Source organism: Thamnophis elegans, chromosome 1 (genome assembly GCF_009769535.1).
Source record: "Thamnophis elegans isolate rThaEle1 chromosome 1, rThaEle1.pri, whole genome shotgun sequence".
NCBI lineage: Eukaryota > Metazoa > Chordata > Lepidosauria > Squamata > Colubridae > Thamnophis > Thamnophis elegans.
The window spans coordinates 120,206,855-120,231,806 of record NC_045541.1 but is presented as its reverse complement, the minus strand read 5'-3'; the positions used below and the strand labels follow the sequence as shown (position 1 = coordinate 120,231,806).

The window sequence follows — 24,952 nt, the reverse complement described above, 5'->3', positions numbered from 1 at the left end:
ATTCCAGTATGGTGCTCTGGAGGGCCTACCCACCTGCCTGCGCTCCTTACCGGTATTTGAAATTTTTGGGGCTTCCATGCACGGAGCGTATGGCGCCTCCGCGATGCTCCGCCAAACAGCTGCTAAGTACACATGTGCGTGCTGCATGCATTAATGTTTTGGGTGCCTGGCCCTGTTACACCGTACCGGTTGCAACGGGATCCAGAACCCACCACTGCCATAGTGCAATGGAGCAAAATTGTACTTTGGTGAATTTACTAAGTCTGCATTGCTATTACTATTAATCTTCTCATCGTTCCTATCACCCATCTCCTCCCACTTATGACTGTATGACTGTAATTTTGTTGCTTGTATCCTTACGATTTATATTGATTGTTTCTTAGTATGATTTGATTGCTTATTTGTACCCTATGACTATCATTAAGTGTTGTGCCTTATGATTTGTGATGAATGTATCTTTTCTTTTGTGTACACTGAGAGCCTATGCACCAAAGACAAATTCCGTGTGTGTCCAATCACACTTGGTCAATAAAGAATTCTAATCTATTCTATTCTATTCTATTCTATTCTATTCTATTCTATTCTATTCTTTTCTTTTCTTTTCTTTTCTATTTATTGGTGGCTGCACCAACCAATACCTATAGATAAACCAGTTTACTTTAATCCTGAATATCTGTTTTCTGTGTTGGGATTTGGAATTCTGATTTTTTATTTATTTATTTATTTTCATCTTTTAAAACTGCCTTTCTCCCTTAGACAGGGGCTCTGGATGATGCAGAATGTTGACAGTGTATTCATCCATAGGAACTAACAGATCACCATCTGAAAAATCCTTGACTTGTCTTCCTGTTTTTCAGACAAGTTCATACACAACAAAAAAGAGATTTCTGCTTTTTATATCATAAAGTAATAACAGCTTTTCAAGGTGGAAGAGCTATTATTTATGCAGTTGAAAATAACACATCATACAAAAGATATCAGAAGAATAGAGGAAATTGCAAGGTCTGCCAAATATATATATATAAAATTAGAGCCTGTAAAAGGAGAAAAACAAACAAAACTGCACACAACAAAACCAAGATGATAAAAGTGTAGAATAATAGATTTGACTCCTGAACTGGATAACTCAAGAGTGCAACATTTTGTTACATTTATGTCCTAAAGCAAATTCAAATTATTATTTGGTCATCTGTTCTGTTTCCTCATTCTTGGTATAAGATTGTGCTTGTCTACTGACAAACAAAAACTGCTTTTTATTAACCATTTATTAACACTTTAAGACTTCAGAAGCCTCAACTGTTGTGTGTGTGTGTGTGTGTGTGTGTGTGTGTGTTATTTTCACATAACTTAGATTTCAAAGATTTTACGACAGGACCATGAAGTGGATCTGTGAATTTGAATTTAGACTACTGTATTTTGGTCTTTCTAGTTTCCCTAAACCAAGGGTGTCAAACTCAATTTCATTGAGGGCTGCATCAGGGTTGTATTTGACCTTCGGAGGGCTGGGACTGGGTGTGGCCATTGTAAGCGTGGCCAGCTCGATGTGTCAGGGGCACCTATGGTGGCCAAGTGCTAAGACAGGACTTCTGAGACCCTTCCTTACTCTCATTAGAACCCTAACCTTTCCTTCCTTCCTTCCTTCCTTCCTTCCTTCCTTCCTTCCTTCCTTCCTTCCTTCCTTCCTTCCTTCCTTCTTGCCTGCCTGCCTGCCTGCCTGCCTGCCTTCTTTCCTTCCTTTTCTTCTTTTCCCTTCCTTCTTCCTTCTCCTTTCTTCTTCCTTTGTGCATGGTGCCCCGCACCCCATTTTCAGCCTCCTGCGGCCTTCTACCAGAGAAAATGAAGCTTGGGCCCTCCCAAGCTCCGTTTTCGCTGGCAGAAGCACTGTGGGCAGTCCTTTGCTGTTTCCAGGCCAGTCCCACATGCCAGATCTAAGCACCCCATGGGCCAGATCCAGCCTGTGGATCTTGAGTTTGACAACCCTGCTCTAAACTCAAAGTAAGTGAATATTGAAATAATGACAGCCTCAAATAAGTGAATATCAGACCAGCATTGCATTTTCACTTATTTGTGGACAGAAGCTGTATACAGCTAAATTGAATAAATGTAGAGCAATATTTGTACTGAGATAATGACTTTTTTTTTCCCAGATGGAACAGTTACTGAGCCAAATATGTCTGCAACTTTCTGTCCTGACCACAAAGCACCCATGGTGCTTTTTCTAGATCGTGTCTATGGTATAAAGGACCAAACCTTCCTCCTTCACCTTCTAGAAGTTGGATTTTTACCAGATTTAAGGGCATGTGCTTCATTGGATACAGCTGAGTACTGTTTGCTATTATTCTCTAACTGTATTAAGGAGATTTGGTAGTACTGGAATTTAGCTAAGCACTATAATTTATTTTCTGCAATTAGAGTGTTGTAATATTAAGAGTTTGCATGTACATTTATCAGCAGTTTATACATTTAAATAAACTATGAACTGCCTTTTATTATAAACTACTCAAGGCTTACCAGAACATTAATGAAACAAAGCATTAATAAACAATGATAAAGAAGATAGTTAACATGGAAATCAAACTCCACCACTGAGAACAGCCTCATTAAAGGTCTTACTCAGGCCTATGTAAATATGTAAGTGATGATAGGACAGGTGATAGGCTGCATATCTATCCATCTGCCTATCTTTTGTCATACATATTAGCTATAATAAATGATTCGTGATTTTAGAATAAAATAAAAGCCCCATAACAGCTATAAAATCAGTAACTATAAAAATTGTGGCCCTAGCTAAAACACAATGCACTGAAATTATCAGGCTTCAAAACTCATTGTACTTGAATCTGGGGGCTTCCTATGTTCTTTCTCTGCATAATCATGCTAAAAATGTATGGTGCAGATAATGAAATATTTATTACGTTAGTCTTTCCTGAAATGGTTGGTATTAGGGTTCATATACTGATTTGATTTAATCCAATCAGAACAGGGACCCTTTATACCATTTCAGACAAGTGACTCTCCTGTTCCTTCTTAAAATCGTCCAGTGATGAAGCACCCACAATTTCTGACGGCAAACCTGGTTAATTGTCCTCACTGTTAGGAAGCTTCTTCTCAATACCAGGTCGTTTCTCTTCTTGATTAGTTTCCATCCATTGTTTCTTGTCCTGCCCTCTGGTGCTTTGGAAAATACTGCTACCATGTCTCCCCAATCCTTTTTTTTCTCTAGACTAGCCAAACACAAATCCTGCAGCCATTCTTCATATGTTTTTAGTCTCCAGGCCTTTAATCGTCTTAGTTGCTCTTCTCTGCACTTTTTCCAAAATTTCATTTTAATTTTAATTTCTCATATAGTGCCTCTGGGAGGGTGAACAGCACATGAAAACAATTAAAAACCTGGTTTGGGCAAATGACTTTATCTGCCTTAGCTGGCGTTAAGGGAGGTCTAGGGTATCTGAGGAGTTATCTTGTCCCAATAGAACTAGTCCATCCCACTTGCTCCTGCGGACCCCATTGGTTAAGGAATTCTGGCTGACAGTATCAAGGAGAAGAAACTTTTCTGCTGTAGCCCCCATTCTAGGGAACATTCAGCTACCAGAGGTGAGAATTGTTCCCGTCCTTTTGGTCTTCTGGAAGGGCATTAAAATCTAGTATTGCTGGTTGGCTTGGGACCCTAAAGGAGACACTCTCTGCTGGAGGTGATTGAGAGGATAAAAGGAACAACTCACCCTTGTGCTGTCTGTCCCCTTGGTTTCAGATTTTTATGTAACTCTTTTTAATTTTAATTGTTTTTACATTTATCTTTTTCTCCCTGTAAGCTGCCCAGTCATCTGATCAGCGAGATGGGCAACATATAAATTTAATAAATAAAATAAATTAACAAAAGTAAACAACAGTATATCAACCCTCAATCCATAATTTGCACATTTAAATGGCTGATATAGGTAATAACAATGCAAAATTATTTTAAAACATTTTATGTGCCCATACCAGAGTTGAATTCCACTTACCTTTGCTACCAGTTCAGTAGCAATATGAGTGTGTGCGCATTCACACATGCATAGGACCTTCTGCGCATGCGCAGACCTCTCCTGCAAAGATAAGCGAACAATGAGGGAAAGAGAAATCCGCTGTGCCACACGATTTTGATTAGCTAGAAAGCAGGAAATTCTGCTTTCTATCTAATATAAATTGCATGTCACAGTTGATCATCAGAAAAAACAGTTTGCCTGAACTAGTAGCATTTTTTTACTACCAATTCGGACGAATGAGTAGCATTTTTACTATCGGTTGGGTGAACTGGTTCAAACCGGTAGCATTTCACCCCTGGCCCAGACTAAGCTCCCAGGACCTAATCCAGGAACATAATGGATGTTTATAACCTGCAGGATGTAACCTATTATGTTATAATTTTACTATGGTATTACATTTATATTCCATGGTATTATATTTTATTATATTACACTGCTGGTATATCTATGTGATGCTCAGAATCAGACATGATTGGAAGGACATATCATATACAGATGATAGATAGATGATAGATAGATAGATAGATAGATAGATAGATAGATAGATAGATAGATAGATAGACAGACAGACAGACAGACAGACAGACAGACAGACAGACAGACAGACAGACAGACAGACAGATAGATGATGGATAGATACTCATTTGATACACTAAAGATTAAATGCAGGATGAAAGAAAAGAATGAAGGAAGAAATTGAGTAATTCTTTGGTTTTGAGCTACAGTAGACTGCTCAATGAATGTATTACTTATAGATTGAGTATCTGCATGTTGTAATACATATAAAAGTAAAAACCATAAGGGAAAATACAGAGAATAAAAAAAAGAATCTCAATGAAAAAAGCAAATATAAAAAGAATATAAAAAAAGAAAAAAAATGGATGTTAAGCAGCTTTCCAATATTCTTGACAGTGTTATGGATACCTAAAATATTTCAGACTGTAAGAAAATCTCTTTCAGGAGGAAAGGAAAGACTGGTAAAAAGTACACATGTTAGCTTTGATGATGCTGTCTCCTATATCAATCCAACAGCCCTTTCACTCTGTAGTATATTTTGGAAGTTCATTGACATCTGTTCTTTTTACAAACTATAAAAATAAGAGAGGCAAGAGCTTTCATCAACATATATTCATATATCTGGCCTAAAGGTCCTAAATTACTGTGCAGTCCTCTGAGAAGAATTATGTTCAGAGTATTCAATAATAAAATAGAATATATATATTAATCAGGCAGTAACCATATTAATGTGTATCTTCTATGCAGATTTCTCTAAGTACCACGGAGACAGCTCTTGCTCTAAATAGATATATTTGCACAGCTGTGTTCCCATTACTCACACGGTGTGCTTCTCTCTTTTTGGGATCTGAGCATTACATTTCTCTGATTGATTCCACTCTTCATACAATATATCGCCTGTCCAAAGGTCGCTCTCTTACAAAAGCACAAAGAGACACAATTGAAGAATGCTTGCTTGCTGTCTGTCAGTAAGTATTTACATACAATCTTCTGGTATTTCTTGCAGAAATAATATTTCTAATATAATTTGTACGACACTCATTGGAAAGGAAAAGGAGTAACCTACACAGAAACTTAGAATTTGTGCCAACGAAGAGATTACAAGAGAAGGGGTATATAGAGGTAGACCTCGACTTAGTGACCATTCAAAGTTGCAGCAGCACTGAAAAAAGTGACTCATGACCATTTTTTACACTTATGATCGTTGCAACCTGGGGTCATCTGATCTACATGGGGCAGCCCTTGAAGAGTATTCGGAGACTTCAACTCGTCCAGAACGCAGCCGCGAGCGATTGTGGGTGCACCTCGGTACACCCACGTTACACCTATCCTCCGCGAGCTGCACTGGTTACCGATCAGTCTCCGGATACGCTTCAAGGTGCTAGTCGTAACTTATAAAGCCCTTCATGGTATTGGATCTGGGTACTTGAGAGACCGCCTGCTGCCAATTACCTCCCACAGACCCATTAGATCTCACAGGGTTGGCCTCCTCCGGGTGCCATCTACCAGCCAATGCCACCTGGCTATTACCCGGGGGAGGACCTTCTCTGTGGCAGCTCCGGCCCTCTGGAATGAACTCCCCGCAGGGATTCAGACCCTCACCTCTCTCCAGGCCTTCCGAAAAGCCGTCAAAACCTGGCTTTGCCGGCAGGCCTGGGGGTGATGAGTCCCCTCCCCCCTCGACATGTATGGCTGTGCGACTGTTGTCTACTTTTATTATTTGTATTTTGTCTTTTATGTTCCCCTTTTTTTCCCCCTTGAATTGTTCGCCGCCCTGAGTCCTCCCGGAGAAGGGCGACATACAAATAATAAAATACAAATACAAATACAAATGCTTGGCAACTGGCTCATACTTTATGACCATTGCTGTGTCCCAAGATCATATGAACGGTATAGGGTTTCCTGCCTAGGCAGGGGGTTGGACTAGAAGACCTCCAAGGTCCCTTCCAACTCTGCTATTGTATTGTATTGATCTCCTTTTGTGACCTCCTGACAAGCAAAGTCAATGGGGAAGAGAGGCTCACTTAAAAACCAGGTTACTAACTTAATCACGGCAGTGATTCACTTAACAACTGAGGCAAGCAAGGTTGCAAAATGGGGCAAAATTCACTTAACAAATGTGTCACTTAACAACAGAAAGTATGGGCTCAATTATGGTCGTAAGTCAAGGACTGCCAGTATAAGGGAACAAGGCAGGTTTAATTCACTTCGTCTATCTTCATGACAGAGTATGAACCAAGTTAGATTTAAATAACACATGTTCATCCCCAAATAAAGAAGTATTTAAAGTAACCTTTAAAAAAAATCTATTAAACATAGAAGGTGCACTTTGGGGTGAAAAAAAGCAATAGTTTTTCTCCAATTTTCATATCCATTCTTTCTATGTATTTGATTTAAGAGCAATATCAGTTAATTAATCATGTTTTAATAAAAACAATGATTTTGAAAATAGATGTGATTTCAGATCTAAATTCCTGATATTTCACACTTTACTATAATATCGTTATTCAACAATATTTTAGCCTATAAATACTAAATTATCCTAGTCATTGTAGAATATAAAAGATTAGCATCCTTTTTTGTAATTAGGAGCAACATTATTTATTATTTTAAGAAAATTCTCAGTTTTAGGGGGCCACAGGAAGTCTGGGCAAAGGATATGGTGAAATCACTGTTACAAGACCAGTCATCACTTTTTGCTTGCTTAATAAAACTGTAAAGAAATGTTTGCATATTATATATGGTCTAATAAAGTTTTCTATGAATTCTGCATTTTTGATGAAATGAATCTTTTAGACATCTTTTTTAATCAAGTATTTGTATTAAAATGTCCTGCATTTCAGCTGATCAAGGAAATGTTTTGTATATTCATTAAAAAGATTGAAATTACTGTGAACTTCTTTTTCAAATTATAGCCACTTACGGCCTTCGATGCTACAACAACTTCTACGGCGATTAGTTTTTGATGTACCTTTACTTAATGAATATTGTAAAATGTCATTAAAGGTCAGTATTTCTATTTCTGCTGTGGCATTAAATATTTGAGTACTGTGAGTGCCTTTTTCCTGCTCTTCCCCATTTCCCATCTCCTGAAGTAATGTTAGCTCTGCCAATCCATTCCAGTTCAATTCACTTTCTATCCCGGAATGTTTATTAATCTCTTTTCTCTACAAATTAAATATCATATTCAGAAAGTGGAGCACATCAGAATCATCACAAGTTCAATACTAATAGAAAAGTTCTTTTTATTTAGATGAAGAAATCAATATGAAGAAGCTCTATTTCAAAACTTAACAATCAGTTTCTCTCTCTCTCTCTTTTTCCCTTATTTACACAAACATTCCAAGGTTTTAATTCTAAGTATTTTCATCCCACCTTCTTGAATAAGTGGGTTTTTGGTCCTTTTTTCAGCCTTGAGCACCAAGAATCTAGTTAGCAATAGCAAAAGCATTTACTTATATACTGCTTTGCAGTGCTTTACAACCCTCTCTAAGCAGTTTACAGAGTCAGCCTATTGAGCCCAACAATCTGGGTCCTCATTTTACTGACCTTAGAAGGATGGAAGACTGAGTCAGCCTTGAACTAGTGAGAATTGAACTGCTGACAGTTGGTAGTCATCAAAATCAGCCTGTAGTATTGCATTCTAACCACTGTGCTACTGCTCTTATATAATGGTTTGGTCTGGGCTAAGAATCATTATTTCCTGCCTCATCAGCCCTTATATTAGTTAGGAAAGCAACTATAAGATGTAAACAATGCAGCTCTCAGTAAAACCAAAGAAACGAGTTAGAAATCATCTGTCACAAGATCTTCTCTTTCTTTAACTCTGTAAAGGATCACACACTCTCCGAAGTAGCAAATGTGTAACTGGGAGGTTTCTTGGGCTCACAGCTATTGCTTGTCCATCTTTGCCCACCTTTGGCTGATGCTTCCCCTGTATCTGTTTTTGAAACAGGATTCCTTGACAATAGTAACACACGTCTTGATAACCTCAAACTACTGTACTGTACTTTATTTGGGGTTAAATTTGAAAACTACTTGGAAGCTGCAATCAGTGCAAAAGGTATTAGGTCACTGTCTAACAGCTGAGAGTCCGTTCAGGCATGTGACACTAGTTTTGTGAGTCCTGGATTGTTTTTTAGCAGAGTTCCAGATAGAGTTCAAAGTGCTGGTTTTAAACCTATACAACTTGGCTACCAGCTACTCTCAAACCATCTCTTAACCATTTGAATCTCTCTTTCTGTGTATTTAATCCAGGGTAAAATGCCTTAGAGTCCCTAATCATAACCTGAAATTATTTTAGTTGGAACCCAGAAAAGACCAATGGCTATCCTATTATTATGAAATAACCCGACTGGAGGTCTGGACTATTTCACATTACTATCAACCAGGAGGCTGTTAACCATTCAGCAGTCTTTTGTAGGCTAATCACTTGCTTGATTTTTCCTAATAGGAATTATGGAAATGGGTGTGCATGTGGTTATGAAAGATTTATTTTAATATAAATGTTATCACTTTGAATATTATTATGTAGTTGGTTTTGTTGAATCTGGATCACATGGCTGTATATGACCAATGCCGACTGATTTTCATAGAAGAAACCAAACATTAAAGAGTCATTTAGTCAGATATAGACACAGTTCAACTACTTCAACAGCATTGCTATGTAATTTATTCAATTTTTCCCTTTCAAAATTTATATATTTTGCTATCGCCAATGGGGCTTTGCATTATTTGAAAGATTAGGAGATTCTTCTGAACCATAAATAGCTGCAGTAGGGATGATGTTGATTAAAGGTTGGGTGTCTCGTCTGAGATGAGCATATGTATTATCTGCAAGAGCAAAAATATCTTTTGCAAGATGTGACCCATTTAATTGAGGCAAATTTTGAATGTATGAACAATGGAAAAAGCTTAATTCATTTGTTCACTTCCATTGCTTTCCTTGTCTCGGTGGATTAAATGTTAGATGCATATAAGGAACAAGAAGATATCTGATTTGCCAATAAAATCTCTTTTTTTGACTGATAGTAACATTATTATCCAGAAAGTGTTGATATCCATAGTAAATATAAATCCAAGTATTACCTTTCTTTATGTTTTAGAAAGTACACTAAAAGGCAATATTCCAAATATTTTTCAATGTATATTTGGTAAAAAGTATTAATATTTAATACTTTTTTCCAAATATACATTAAAACTAATACTAGGCTTGTTACATAAAGAATAAAAGGTCATAATCTGCATTATATCATACCAACATATTGATTTTCAGTTTGTTTTAATATATTTTAAAATGTATTTTTATGCTGTTTACAGCTTTTAACAAATCACTATGAGCAATGCTGGAAATATTATTGCTTGTCTTCAGGATGGGGCAATTATGGAACAGCAGCTGAAGAAGAATTACATTTGACTGAAAAACTTTTCTGGGGAATATTTGATTCCCTCTCTCATAAGGTAAACATCAAATTTCTAAATAAAAGGCATTGCTTGAATACACATACACCAATATAAGCACAAATACCCCTATAAAAAAATTGTCCTGTTCATATCGCATTCACAATCTATGAGAATTTAGTGATTAATAAGAAGTTAGATAATAGCACTTTTCCTTTACTACCATATGTCAGATATACATGCTGGGCATTGTTAGATGAGATGCTTCTCCTATGCAAACATACAATTTTCTACTATCCTTATTTTGACCTTTCATGAGAAGTGGAAAAACAATATTGTGTAACTACACATGCGGTCAGAAAAGTACCTTAGACTGATAGGAAAAAGCTAACACAGTCATGATTCACTCACCTGCAGTAGATTGCATCAGAAGAGGTATTGTTCAATTCAGCCTATTGTAACACAGAGTAACACATACACACACACACACACACACAAACACACAAACACACATACACATTCTTATTTTTCTTTCTTTTTATAAAACATGCTTCTCCATTTACTATCAGCATCTACTAATGCTGCTTCTACAGGGCTTTTTTCTTTAACCTTAACTAACACTTTGCATGTTTTTTTATTGGACTTTCCAACCAGTTCCTATCTCTCCTGCAGAAGTATGATCCAGAGCTCTTCCGAATGGCCTTGCCTTGTTTAAGTGCAATAGCTGGGGCTTTGCCACCAGATTATTTAGACACTCGAATTACCTCATTTTTAGAAAAGCAGACGTCAGTGGATGCTGAGGGAAATTTTGATCCCAAGCCTATCAGCACAGTGAAGTGAGTCATAATATCTTTATTTTTCCTAAGGATTCTTATTTTGTTATTTAGCACTGCTAAGAAATTCACCGATTCATTAACAGAATATAATACACTAGTTCAAAAATATATTGTTAACTTAATTTTGTTGTTCCACTGAGTTATGTATAATCTGTTTTTCTCTGAAATATGAATACTAACTGATCAATTGGTAAGTGGTGATTGTGGTGTAAATCTAAATCTAGGGTAAGAAAAGACTATTGTTTGAATTCCAACTCTCATCAACCCCTGCTAGAATGGCCAAAGTCAAGGGTTTGTGGATTGTAATTCAAAAAATTTGGATCATTCTAGATCGCCACCAGCTGGTCAACCCTTTAATCTGGAATAGAATAGTAATTGCAAGATGCAACTGTAATAACATTTATTTTCTAGCCTCTTAAGGTAAGTCAGACTGTAATATGTCAGACTGTAATATGTAACAAAGAATTAATATTAATACTTAGTCACATATTTCTTATTCAAATTTATATTAGTACAAAGTTTTTAATGCTATAATTGCCTGGAGTCACTTTATTTGTTAAATTTATTATTATTTGTTAAATTTATTATTATTTGTTAAATTTATTATTATTTGTTAAATTTATTATTATTTGTTAAATTTATTATTATTTGTTAAATTTATTATTATTTGTTAAATTTATTATTATTTGTTAAATTTATTATTATTTGTTAAATTTATTATTATTTGTTAAATTTATTATTATTTGTTAAATTTAGCTTGCGCCTGTCATGCCATGGGACTATTCTATGCAGTTTACAATAATAAAAAGGCAGAAAATGAAAGCAGTGTAAACAGAAATAAAATAATAGAACAATAAAGGAAACAATGAAAAAGAACTCAATAAAAATACATCAATATGCTAAACAAAAATATGGCTGGGTGGGTAGCAGAGTGCAAGGTAGGGAGGAAGGTGAGTTTGCCATCAATTCAACAGCCACTCAAGTGTGGAACTGCCCCATTTGGTCCCCAGGCCAAACAGCAGAGTCAGAAGGAAGGATCGGAAGGTAGGAGCAGATGTTACCTTAGACTGCAGAGGTGGAAATGGTCCTTTTTTTGACTTATAGACTTCAACTCCCAGAATACCTGAGCCACCCATGATGGCTCAGGAATTTTGGGAGTTGAAGTCTACAAGTGGTAAAGGGGCCATAGTTCCTCCCCTCTTTCTTAGAGGTTAAAATGTCCCAAGGTGAGGGGGGACTCTGTCCACTTTGTTAGACAACCATATAAATGTATTTGTTTGATAAATAATTAAATCGTAAACAGAATTGTAATAAAAAAACATAGTTTCATATATTTAGTGAAGGCAACATGATTTAACTTCTGTATTATTTGTGTAGAATGTTATGTTTGTTTTGGAAAAGAATGGTATGAACTGGTATAGTATTACCTAAGTGAAATAAGTTACATATAATATATTCTTTTGGTTTTTAGTGTTATACTTCCTGAAAAGTTGGAGTTTATTGTCAACAAGTATGCTGAACACACTCATGAAAAATGGGCCTGTGACAAGGTATGGATTATTATAGTTTTAACAATTGCCAGAAAACAACAGTCAACACTCAAAGTGAAATTTAGAAATGCATTCAACATGGCTCCATAGTACTGAGATTATAGCGCAGCATATATTTCTAGCAGGGTCTTTCCACAGTCTTTTTTTTCCATTCCTCATGGAAAACCTGTGGGTTTTCTGACAGCTTTAAAGCTATTATAAATTATAACATTAGAACATGTGCATTTCGATTTTATCAGTTGGAAGAAATTTGACTTACATGCAATTTAAGAGCAGGGATGGGAAATGGAAGTCAAATTTGCACCGCATTTGGAAGGAGGATGAGCCATTGTATATGTATGAGTGGGGCTCGGCATTTTTGGCTTTTAAAAATGTGCTTGTCTGTTCAAAAACTTATATTATTCATCTATTTAACACCTCAACATGACAGAAATTGGTTTTTAATTTTCAGCATTCCAATGGCCACAGAAAGGACATTCAGAGACCATAGATTGGCTTTGACTTCTTTCTGACTTATAAAACTGTTGTTTGGTGCGTTGTTCTTTAAAATGAAAGACAAAAACATATTAACAGACTATTTTAAACATAGCCAGATAGATACAGAGCCTTCTAAATTGTTAAACTTTTTGTTGCTATTACCGTTGTTATTGGTTAGCAGAGCATTGATATAACTCAAAATCCCTTTTGCTATTAATCCAATCACATTAAGGAGGTGGGGGGACCAATTGTACTGTGGTTGCTATGGAGTCAGTTTGATCTAGTGCTGACTTCCGGGGGCGGAGTCTGTCGCCGAAGGGGGCTCAACGGAGCTCCTCTCAGAGATCTGGTCTGTATATCTAAATAAGATCAAAGATATCACCCCTTTTTTGCAAGAAAGGGGCAGGGAGAAGCCCAGTGGCTAGGGTCTATTCGTACTTCACAGCCTTCTTCTTTTTTTTGGCTGTGGACGGAGATTAGATCCAGCGTTAGCTGAGCTCTTATCTCCAGCCAGTTCTTCTCAGCTGCCTTTTTTGCAGCCCTAGACAGGAGACTCCCCCCTCAGGACAAAGCAAAGTTGTTTGAAGTTATGATTAATACGAGCGGGTCCCACCCCTGAGAGGTTTTACTTTTATTACTATCTTAAACACCAGCCTCGTTTGTCCTAGAGGCTTCTTTGTTTAAACGCATTACAAAATGGCGATTTTTCTCCGTTGGTGACTGATAGGGGATGTACTTAGCCGGCTCTACCTTCCTGGAGACTATTCCTCATTAACTACCCAAAATCTACAAACAAAATTTTTTTTTTTTGGAAATCGAGGGGAGCGAGAGCGCTGTTTATTTGTTTATCTCTTTACTTATGATGGCTCCCAGGTCAAAGCCGAAGCGTTTTTCTACAAATGTGCTTAAAGAATCTGCTACAAAATCGCTGCCCTTGTCTCCTACGCCCTCTACTGGAGATTTCTTAACACAGGAATTTCTTTTTCAAATGCTTAATGACTTTAAACAGGAAATTAAAGAATTTGTATTGGAGTTATATGATAACTTAGAGACTAAGATTGCCCAAATGAAGGCGAATACGTTTGTAGCCGTATCTGCTCTGACAGATTACACCGCTGAAATGGAGAATAAATTGGAAAGTTTGGAGGAGGCTAATTCTAATTTGACTACTAACATGCAAACATTACAACAAAAAATTAGAGATACTCAAGAACAGCTCGTTATGATAAATTTTAACAGGAAGGCATTTGCAATAAGAGTCAGAGGATTGCGCGAAAAGGAGCGAGAGAATTTGAAACAGACTTTTGTTGAGGCCTTCAGCCATGCGGTGGGAAGCCCGGGATTTAATTTTGATTGGCAGATTCGGAAAATCTATCGCCAGAATTCGTTGGTAGCAGAACAGCGACAGCTCCCGAGGGACATAATCATATATTTCTCCACAAAAGAATCCAGAAATGCGATCATACAAAAGTTTTACAATAATAGGTTGCGAGTTGATGGGCAGGATTTGATTATCTTCAAAGAAATACCATCCCAGATGTTAAAAGCAAGAAGAGACTATACTTTCCTAACTGAAGAGCTTAGAAAACACCAGATTCAGTATAAATGGGAAGCACCAGCTGGCATCACGGTCACATTTGAGAATCAAAGATTTCATCTCAATTCTGTTTCGGAAGCTCAAGATTTCTACTATAAGACTTTGAAGGCGGGACTTCCTGACTCACTCGGAAAAGAGGAAAGACAAGGCGAAGGGGAAGGCAAGCAGCAGACCACATGGTTACAAGACGGAGGGTGTTGCTCTCCCCCTCCCGGAGAAGCAGAAGAGCGGAGATCGAGGATTTAGCTATGTCTTCAAAATATTTGTTTGGTTTAAGATACGGTAATCCTGTTTAGACCTAACAATTTGCAAGATATTCAGTCTCTAGACTACGATGTTTTCCTATTAGACATTTCAAAATATTTGTCAAAGTTGTGGATTGAATGGGGGTTTGCGATCTTTCTCCGGTAGAAAAAGCGGAATTGGATACTGGTGGTGTGATATTGGGACTGAATTACGTGGAGCGGATGTTGAACACATTTCACGGGACTTATATGTTTGAACTTTAACTTAAATTGTCCAGGACTTTAAAGTGAAGAGAGTGGAGATGGTAATTTTACTGAATTTTGGTTTGGGAGGAAGGGAGCCGGGTAACGCGGGGTAGGTGGAGGGGTAGCAAAAGCCTGATCAGATTACTTCGAGTTAAAAGGCAAACTGACTCTTGTGTAAATTATTATTCGAAAATAAGGTTAAGAAAGATTAGTTGGAGTGACTACAGGAAGTAGTGGTAAATATCAGAGAAGCTAGGGATGAGGGTAAAATTCATGCGGAATGATCTACGTTGTTTAAACTCTATTAGAAGGGAAAGCTTGGTGAGATTATTTCGAGACAGAATGTAAACTGATTCCTGGGTAAATTATTATTTGAATAGGTGGAATGATCCACGCTGTTTAAATCCTACTAGAAGGGAAAGTTTGGTGAGATTATTTTGAGCTAGATTGCAAACTGATGTCTGCATAAATTTGCATAAATTTTTATTTGAATATAAGGTTAAGGAAGATGAACTGGGGAGTCTACAGGAAGTTGGGGTAAATAACAAAGAAGCAAGAGACGAGAGTAAAATATATATAGAATGATTTATACTGCTTAAACATTAATAAAGATGGGGGGCTGAGCTTAATACAAAGAGGTTTTTTTTTCTTTTTTCTTTTTTTTTCTTTTCTTTTCCTTTTTATAATTGGTAATTTCTTTGTATCAATTTTTTTTCTCATATTACTTTTATTTTTAATTCATAGGATCACAAGATATTTTAGAAGGGGTTTGACAGAGGACAGTGCCAGGTGTGGGCCCTGGGAAGTCGGGGGGGACTAGGGAGGGGGACCTATGGGGGGTGGGTGGGTGGGTGGTAATATAGTTTCAATAAGAAGAAGAATGCACTTGTATACGGTTGTCTTTTCTTTTCTTTTTTTTCTTTCTTTATATTTTTTTCCTTGGTTTTTTTTCTTTTTCTTTTTATCATATTTTGTTTCCTACTTTCTATCTTTATAGCTCAATATTAATAAATAAGAGTTGAATAAAGGAATACACCAAGGGGAGAGGTAGAAGGAAAGAAGAGGGAGGAGCAAGGAGGGAGTAAGAGGGGAATGTAAGGAGGGTGTAAGGGGAATGCTAGGAGGAAGGGGAGAAAGGAAGGTTTGGGGGGAAAGGGAAGTAGGAAAGGGGAGTGTTAGAGGGAGGAAAGGAAAGTTGGAGGGGGAAGATGGGGTGTATGGAGGATGGAAGTGTCAGGTGGGGTTTTGTTTTATGCTGAATGATGATGAGTTGTGTTTTCTTTTTTCTTTTTTATTTTATTTTATTTCTTTTCTTATAGCAAATATCCAGTATATAAGTGATTGTAAAATTTAATGTGAAAATGAATAAAAAATATATTTGAAAAAGTTTGATCTAGTGCTTAAGGCATCAGGCTACAAAAACAGGAGACCGTGAGTTCTAGTTCTGCCTTAGGCATGACAGTCAGTTAGGTGACCTTGTGCCAGTCACTCTTTGTCAGCCTAACCCACCTCACAAGGTTGTTATTGCGGAGAAAGTAGGAGGAAGAAGAAATATTAGATATGTTTGCCACCGTGAGTTATTTATAATAATAATAAAGTCAGGAAATTAAACAAACAAACAAATGTTGTGACTATATAAAGTTTCTGACCCACATTGAGAACTCTAATTGTCTATAGTTTGTAAAAAATCTCTATGTGCATTCTGATGAATGTTTGTGGCTGAGGAGGAAATCAGCTGTCTGTTACTGTTCTCCCTATGTCAATATAGATATTATTCAAATAAAAATCTGGTTTGTGGTTTTATTTTTTTCAATTTTGTATTGTTGCCTTAATTGAATGAAGTTATGAAGTGCTTTAAAATGTTCTTTATGCCAGAGAGCAATCTCTGAATTTTGATGTACAAAAAGCACTTATTTTTTTCAAGTACAGCAGAAATGAATTGTCCTTAAAAGGCTGATTAATTCTTATGCTTCCTGCCTTGCCACCTGTGCTGGAAATTCCGTGCCTGTTTTTCAGCCAATCTCTTTAACTGTCACTCTTGCAAGTCCCTTTTTCATCCTATTTGCTTGTTTTGATTAGTCATTTTTCATTATTGTGAGCCATGTGGAAAATATATGCTGAGGTGGAAAAAACAGAATCAGGTTCCAGAAAGCACAATTACGCTAATGAAAATAATGGTTGCTTATAACCAGACATGTTCTTTTAATTCACATAGGATTCTCCCCATTCATTGACGTATAACTCAAAGGATAATGTTGGGATGAAGTATTCTAACAATCCACCTGTCATAATGATTTTGCTTTCTATTTTATATATGAGATTATCTATCTGCCCATGTGATCTGTATAATACTGATAAGAGCTTCTTTTTCTATGAAGCCATTATTGCCAGAGGTTGCATATTGTTGTGCATAGGCCAGCAAACATGATATTTTCCTACTCATTAAAAAGGCATTGTATGTTAATGACCATTATGACTATTCCAGACAATTAATTCCTGGAATTAATTATGCAGTGTGGATTATGCTTTTGTTTGCAGAGCAATTGTGGATGGAAATATGCTCCATTACTTGATGAAAATATAAAGACACATCCTTTAATAAGACCTTTCAAAACATTGATTGAAAAGGTAATGAAGATGAATTTGCCCACGCAAATGTGAGGTGCAGTTTGCATTAATGTTCATCAGTGTTCCATTTATTTTGTCAATGGAAATAAAAATCTGAAAATGTAAAATGACCAATTGGCTAAATTATAAATGGAGGTGTATTTTTTGTATTCATTTTTTAAATTTAGTAAGCCTTGTTTTCTAAACACAGACCTATGTGTATGTGTACATATACATATACATACATACATACATACATACATACATACATACATACCATACCATACCATACCATACCATACCATACCATACCATACCATACATACATTCGTAAAATTTTAGTAGACATAACCATTGCCTATGATACTGATTTGTTTCATATTTTAATATGAAATGACTTAATTCATACTCCTGGAATTAGAATATAATTATCTTCTAGTTCTCATTTCCCTTGATAATTGCAGTGCTATTTTTCAAATCCATAATGCATACAAAAATGCTTATATTATGGTACATAATATTTTTAAAATATATGATATGAAATACCTTGCGAACACCCATATGCTAGAACGAAAAGCATAGAAAACATGGTGATATTTTTGTGCTTCTAAAAATATGCATAAAAGGTTTTGTGCAGAGTTTTAAAGAAAAAGAAATGGAACTTGAGAGAATATTATACATATTCATTTCCCAAGATCATCAATAGTTGGCATGAGAATTGATATCTTAAAATCAGCATTGAGATCATGTGGAATTGAGCAAATGTTCCACTCGGTCTTCAGTGAATTTTGGCTCATGCAGCACAAAACCTCTGTGTGTACGCGCACGTGCGCACATGTGTGTGTGTGTCTGTTTGCATGTGTCTGTGTGTGTGAGAGAGAGAGAAAAGAGACAGACAGACAGACAGACAGAGAGAGTCAGTTGACTGCAAACTTGCATGTTTATTCCTGGGGAAAATATTTTAGATTTTTTTTTCTACATGAAACATAAGATTTCTTTTAAGGAAAAGGAAATCTATCGATGGCCTGCCAGAGAATCTCTAAAAACCATGTTAGCAATGGGATGGAGTCTCGAAAGAAACAAGGATGGAGAAAATATAACTCAGCAACGTGAAAATGAAAAGCTCCGTAGCATATCACAATCTAGCCAGGTAAAGTAAAAACAAAGCAAAATGTAAGATTCATGTTTCTTCAGAACTAATGCTACTTTTATTTCTTTTTACTTTTTACTTTTTTGGGGAGGGAGGAGAATTTTATTATTCCAAAAATGTGTTAAATTCATAGAGCTTCATACTTATAAAAAATATAATTCCAATTGCTCTAAAATAGGTATTTCGTTGAAATTTTATCACATTTTACAGCATTTTAGAACAGCAAGAAGCCATATGTGATACTTTTATGAATGTATATGAATCAGTATTTGCTTGAGCAATTGTTCAATTGAATGAAAATGATTAAAAGAATATCAATTACTTAGAATGATATTATTTTCCCTCTGTATGCTGATGTTTTTACAGTGGATTTACAAAAACTAATGCCAAGTTACATTTCTCCAGAGAAGTATGAATAGAAGTTGTTTTATCTTCAGCTTCTTCCTTCATGAATTTGTTTTTCTACAGTCAGGGTGGCACACGACAAGCAACTCTAGGCAGGAATCTCTGGTAAAATGAGATAGAGAATCTGTGGCCTACCAGATGTACCTAAGCAATCACTTTCACCATTTCTTTCTACTGAAGAGAAATAAATTAACTCAGCTTGGCCAGGTTTATTCCTTTAATATATTTAGTGACTACTTGGAACTCTGCAAAGTGGCAGAATAAAACAACACCTGATACTGCAACTGTATGCTAAACCTCTGTAGGACTCTTGTGATAAGTTCTCTGGGCATACAATTCCATGTTAAGAGAGCACCAAAAACATTAAGGTGAAATCCCTGCAATTGACATTTCAACAGTTCTTTATTTCACTAAAAACTTGGTGGTGCAGTAGTTAGAATACAATACAGTATTGCAGGATAATTCTGTCAACTGCTAGGAGTTTGATCCTGACCATCTCAAGGTTGATTCAGCCTTCCATCCTTCAAAGGTTGGTAAAATGATGTGTGGCAATAATACAGCCCTCTCTGTAAACTGCTTAGAGAGAGCTGTAAAACCCTGTGAAGTGGTATATAAGTCTAAGTGCTATTGCTAGAAGTTTTTTTTTCTAAAATAACTTCTTAAATCTAATCAACACTCTGTCAGGGTTCCAAGTAATACAGCCATAGCAAACAAAACTACGAGGCAGGTAGATTCCTCAAATAATATTGTATTGCATATATCATATTGGCACAGTTCTGGTGAAAACCGACTCTGAACATTCCCATGGTTTTCACCTAATTAAAAGTAAATGTTTTCCCCCTTCCCCAAATAATCAGTCACATGGTCCAATCAAGGCGCTGTCCAGTTGCCTGGTAATGTCACTGCTCCATTCTCTCTGATCAGGTGTGAGAATGTCCTTGGTTCCCAAGAGAAAGTATTTTGTTTTGGCTACAAAATTCCAGCTATCTCTATTCCTCCTTCCCTATCCCTCCCAATCCCTCAGCTCCAGTGTGGCAACACTGAACCCTCAAAATGGCTTCGGTCAGATCAGCTTCAGGGTTGACACATTCCTTTAATTTTACGTAAGTCAGACAATGAATTAGTAGAAATCAAATGATAAAGCCTACCACTAGTAAATCTTGCTTTACTATATAAACATGGGAAGATTCAGAGTAGCAAAATATAGGAACAACCTTCTTCTCTTAGTGCCCCAGAAGTCAACCTATTGACTTCTGGGGGTTATTGTTTCTTATGTTTTTATATTGAGTTTTTATCTTTGTCAATTGCCCAGAGTCACTGAGAGTGAATTGGGCAACCATATAAATTTTCTAAAATAAATGATCAACCATGAAAAATTATGCATATCATGGTCAAATCAGGTCTTATATGTTAGCTGTTCTATACAACCACTAAAACTCATTAAAATAAACTGAGGCTCCTGTTCTACATAATATTCAAATTTCTGACATGACAAGGATAAATGAATCATAAGTTAAATGAATATTTGTATTTTTTTAAAAAAATCTATAATTAAAACATTTTCATTGAGCTAACGTAGTTGGTATACAATAGGACAGGACTTTGTCAAGGCTTTGTCTCTATAGTTTATGCAATGTATAATTATGGCCATTTGCCATGTCACTGAAAGATAATGAGGCCACTTTATTTTGCAAAAATGTGAGAACTTTAGTTTCGTATTGTCTGTTTGTTACAATGTCAATATTCGTACATCGACATAAAATTGCAAATACCTACATAACCACATGCAAATTTTGTGGCTAAACAGCACAGATGTAGAACAGCAAACTATCTACTGTTTTCAGCAAAAAAGAAATAGTTTATTTAAATGGAGATAATTAATTCAGGAACATTTGGTCACAATAAATATGACATGGTTTATTTATCAAAAATACTGAACGAAGAGAAAACAGCTAATTTAATATACCAGTCCTTAACATATGGACTGGTGTATAATTTCTTCTAAAACTCCTACCACATACAGAGAAAGACTGAAAACATTAACCTCTTGGGAGTAATGTTTTAATAATTGCTATTAGAGATACACAACCAGTTTTAATAAATTTAATTGTTTAATACTTCTTTTAGCATTGTATCCTGCTGAATTTGGTGACCATCAGTGTTTATTTCTGTTCAATACAAAGACATTATTTTTTGCCAAACATTTAATATAGATTATCTAGTGAAGATATGCATCACCTTCCATTGCTTTTTTCCTTTAATTTGTTTTCTTGTAATTGGTCTTTTTTGCATATTGTATGTCTTAAATATTGTTGACATCAGGATTGAAAAGTTTATATTTTCTGGATTTGATTGTACATAAGGGATGGGATATGGGATGGAGAGATATCTATTTAACCTTATTGGGGAATTAAGAATTACTACATTTGTTTATACTTGTGATGATTGTTTGGAGTTACATATTTGTATACTTCTTTTCATTTTCTTGATTATATTTCTTCCTTTTCTTTATTTCTTTTTGTCTTGTGGTTTTATACTTTTACTTTTCTTTTTTATTTCTTTAAGCTTAATTTATATTAGTTGTTACTACTACAATCAAAATCCTTAATAAAATTATATGTAAAAGAACTGAAAAGACATAACAGCATGTAATCTGCTAATGAAATTCCAGTCTTAAGTTCAGGTAGCTAACCAGTTTATTTACTTTTTTAAAAGCTAGTGTCAACTGCTCAGATCTGCTCCTTATTTCAATGCCTCTTTGCCACTCAAATCATTATCATGTTCTGCCAAATATCTGGAAGGATTGTGAACTGTATAGTTTTTAATGCATGGCAATTGCTAAGGTGATGAAGTCCATAACTCTTCATATTATCTGAAATATAATAAAGAATAAGAACAATCTGCTTATTACTTTATTGTTTAAAATTAAATACAAAATTGTGCATTTTTAAATTTCCTCCTGTTTCTATAATTCAACCTGAAAGTCATCCCAAGAATGAACAATAATGGCCAATTTATCTTCTTTTGACAACAGGGGAATGGCTACAGCCCAGCACCTCTTGATCTTTCAAATGTTGTACTTTCCAGAGAACTCCAGGTTTGTCTAAAAGTGTCCAATACTTTGTAAAAATTGAAATGTAGAGAAAATTTGAAACATTTATATAGTCTGGTTGAATCTGTGAGAAGAGTTCTGAAATTGGGGAAGTTCCTGACAAAGTAGAATTAGAAGAATTGTGACCCTTCCATCTGCCTTGAATAAAGAACGGAGATTTCTGAAATGCTGAGTGAAGAAGTGGAGATTTCTAAAATGTGAGGAGTTCCTAATAAAGTAGAAGATAAGATAGAACTATGTGTTCTATGTTGAGAAAAGAGAGACAGTGACTTGACAGAATGACAGTTTGGTTTGAAGATAGTGATAGAAGGGGTCCTTCTGGGTTCTCTGAGCTTCGTTGTTTTCTTGTAGACGTTTCATTACCCAAACTAGGTAACATCATCAGTGCTGGTAAGGAGTGCAGTTTGCTGTCAGTTCATATTCTAGTGGCTTGCCAGTCAGTGTTTGTGGGTATGGTCTTAAAGATTCTTTGTTGGGCTGTTTGCTGCTGACTCTTTGGCAGTTTCATGTATTGTTTACTTGATTGTTGGTCTGATGTTAACCTTGAAGTTAATCTATGCTGATTAGATATCATCTTATATCTAATGCTGATTGCTGGTGGAGAGGTACTTGGGTCTTTTTGTTTCCTTTTGGGCTGGGTGATAGTCTCTATTGCATAGTCTATATATATAGTTTATTCCTATGTGTCTATTGATGGCCGATTTGTCTGGCATTTTTGGACTTGGCTTGATCTAAAATAGTCACATTTTCCCAATTGAAACTATAGTTAAATCTATGTACATGGTGTGAAATTTAAGAATTTTCATCATGTCTTCTGGCTGCTAGTTGGTATTTGTGGATGCATTCTGACAGTCTTCGCCTGTTTGTACTACATAGTGGTTGTTGCAGTCCTTACATTATATGTTGTAGATGATTCCTCTTCTATCTTCTGGTGTTGTTGTCTTTTGATCTGCTTAGGATGTTATGAAGGGCGTTAGTTGGCTTGTGTTTTATGCTGATTCCTGTGGTTGTAGTAGTCTGCTGATGGTTTATGAGATATTCTTGATGTATGTCAGTTTAAGTCTTTTTTTAGGGATTGTGTTGTTTTTGCTGTATTGAGTTGAGTGGTCAGTGACTTTTTGATAAAGTTGCATGGATAGTGATAGAAGAAAGGAAATCCCGCCTCCCAGTTGCAGGAATCAGAAGGCAAAAAGGGACAAGCTTCCAACATTTCCATATTCACGAAATGTAGATGGAGCATAGAAATGGGGATGGACTGAGATAGATGGAAGTGGCTACCAGACATTGATAGAAACAGATGGCTTCCTCTGTAGATGAACTTTGCTTAGAGACTTTTTTCCAAGTCTAGCTTTGGTAAAACGGTAATCCAATGTCAGTGCAATGCCAGGTATTCTTTAATTTATTACCTAGAGCTGACTTGAAAGCCTAACAGATACTGTAACTTCATTGACACATATCCAGTATGAACCTAAATATTTTTGCTGACAAAAATTTACACATAGCTCAGATTCCTTTCAGTGTATTTGTGAAATTGGGGAAAATGCATCACTTACATTTATTTAAATTGAACTGCCACTTTAAAGTGTCCTTTGGGAGTTATTCACTGTGATTTTTTTGTACCAGTGAATAGAGCGATATCATCTACAACTGAGCCAGCCGATTGCTTAGCTCTAAACCAAAATAATTTATGAACAAATTAAAAAATAGTAATCCAGCATAGAACTTTGAAAGACTACACTTCTTATTTTCTTCCATTGAGAAAATTGCTTATTTTCTTTGCATTCTGATTTTAACCAAATAATAATATTGCCAAACTGTTCAGGAGTTTGAAGGTATCTGTCCTACATTCTATGTTCTATGGGTGGAAAAAAGAAAATCATCATTGTGATAACAGCTAAAGGTTTGTTAGATCTCTTCAAGAACTTTATAACATGTGGAAAAGCAAGATGGAAAATAATGATCCCTAAGCAGATATTTTCATTAATGTACCTCCTTTACTTAAGACTTATAATTACTTATGTTAATGACATATATCATTACAGCAAATAATGCAATATATATTTCAATGCAGTGATATTATCTATGGCTTAGCACATGGTTATTTTGATTTTTAAATTATTCTTTCTTGATTTCTTGGTGATATAGGGAATGGTAGAAATAATAGCCGAAAACTATCATAACATTTGGGCAAAAAAGAAGAAAGTGGAATTGGAAAATAAAGGTAAAAATGAAATGTTTTAATTAGCACCTGACATTTGATATAGGAATATATGAAAATACCAAAAACATGATAGTAATTGTCTATGAGTATTTTCAAAATTTTGCTGTTGCAGTAAATATTACTTAAGTTATGGTTTTCCTATAGGAGGAGGTGGTCATCCATTGTTGGTACCTTATGACACGTTGACAGCCAAAGAGAAAGCTCGAGATAGAGAGAAAGCCCAAGAACTATTCAAATTTCTTCTTGTAAATGGCATTGCCATATCTAGGTAAGTTATGCATCTCACACAAATAAGATTCTCTGTTCAAGTGTTCTGTTTTGTGGGATTTTAGCAAAAACACAAGCAATAACTTAGTATCTTAAATGAAATAAAGGGCAGTTTTACATGCACAACATACATATGGTACTCTGTTGACAATCCTTTGTTCAGGGAACCATTCAAAATTAAGATAGCAAATGGTAATTGTGGTCCTAGTTAGTTCACTCTCAACCGTCCTGCATTCACATGATCACAATTCAGTCGCTTCAATAAATATTTATTTATTATTTATTTATTTGAAGTTGT

The 24,952-nt window shown here is 35.8% G+C and overlaps 1 protein-coding gene across 1 annotated transcript in view; it reads left to right on the top strand.

The window, feature by feature from the left end:
* RYR3 (ryanodine receptor 3) overlaps nucleotides 1-24,952 on the top strand; it is a 249,476-nt gene that overhangs the window by 126,625 nt on the left and 97,899 nt on the right. The window contains exons 47-57 of the mRNA XM_032213643.1: nucleotides 2,148-2,317; nucleotides 5,289-5,509; nucleotides 7,457-7,547; nucleotides 9,861-10,001; nucleotides 10,614-10,777; nucleotides 12,249-12,327; nucleotides 17,431-17,520; nucleotides 18,503-18,649; nucleotides 22,089-22,151; nucleotides 24,312-24,387; nucleotides 24,532-24,655. Of these exons, the coding sequence (XP_032069534.1) occupies nucleotides 2,148-2,317; nucleotides 5,289-5,509; nucleotides 7,457-7,547; nucleotides 9,861-10,001; nucleotides 10,614-10,777; nucleotides 12,249-12,327; nucleotides 17,431-17,520; nucleotides 18,503-18,649; nucleotides 22,089-22,151; nucleotides 24,312-24,387; nucleotides 24,532-24,655 (1,366 nt within the window). The remainder of the gene's footprint in view (nucleotides 1-2,147; nucleotides 2,318-5,288; nucleotides 5,510-7,456; nucleotides 7,548-9,860; nucleotides 10,002-10,613; nucleotides 10,778-12,248; nucleotides 12,328-17,430; nucleotides 17,521-18,502; nucleotides 18,650-22,088; nucleotides 22,152-24,311; nucleotides 24,388-24,531; nucleotides 24,656-24,952) is intronic.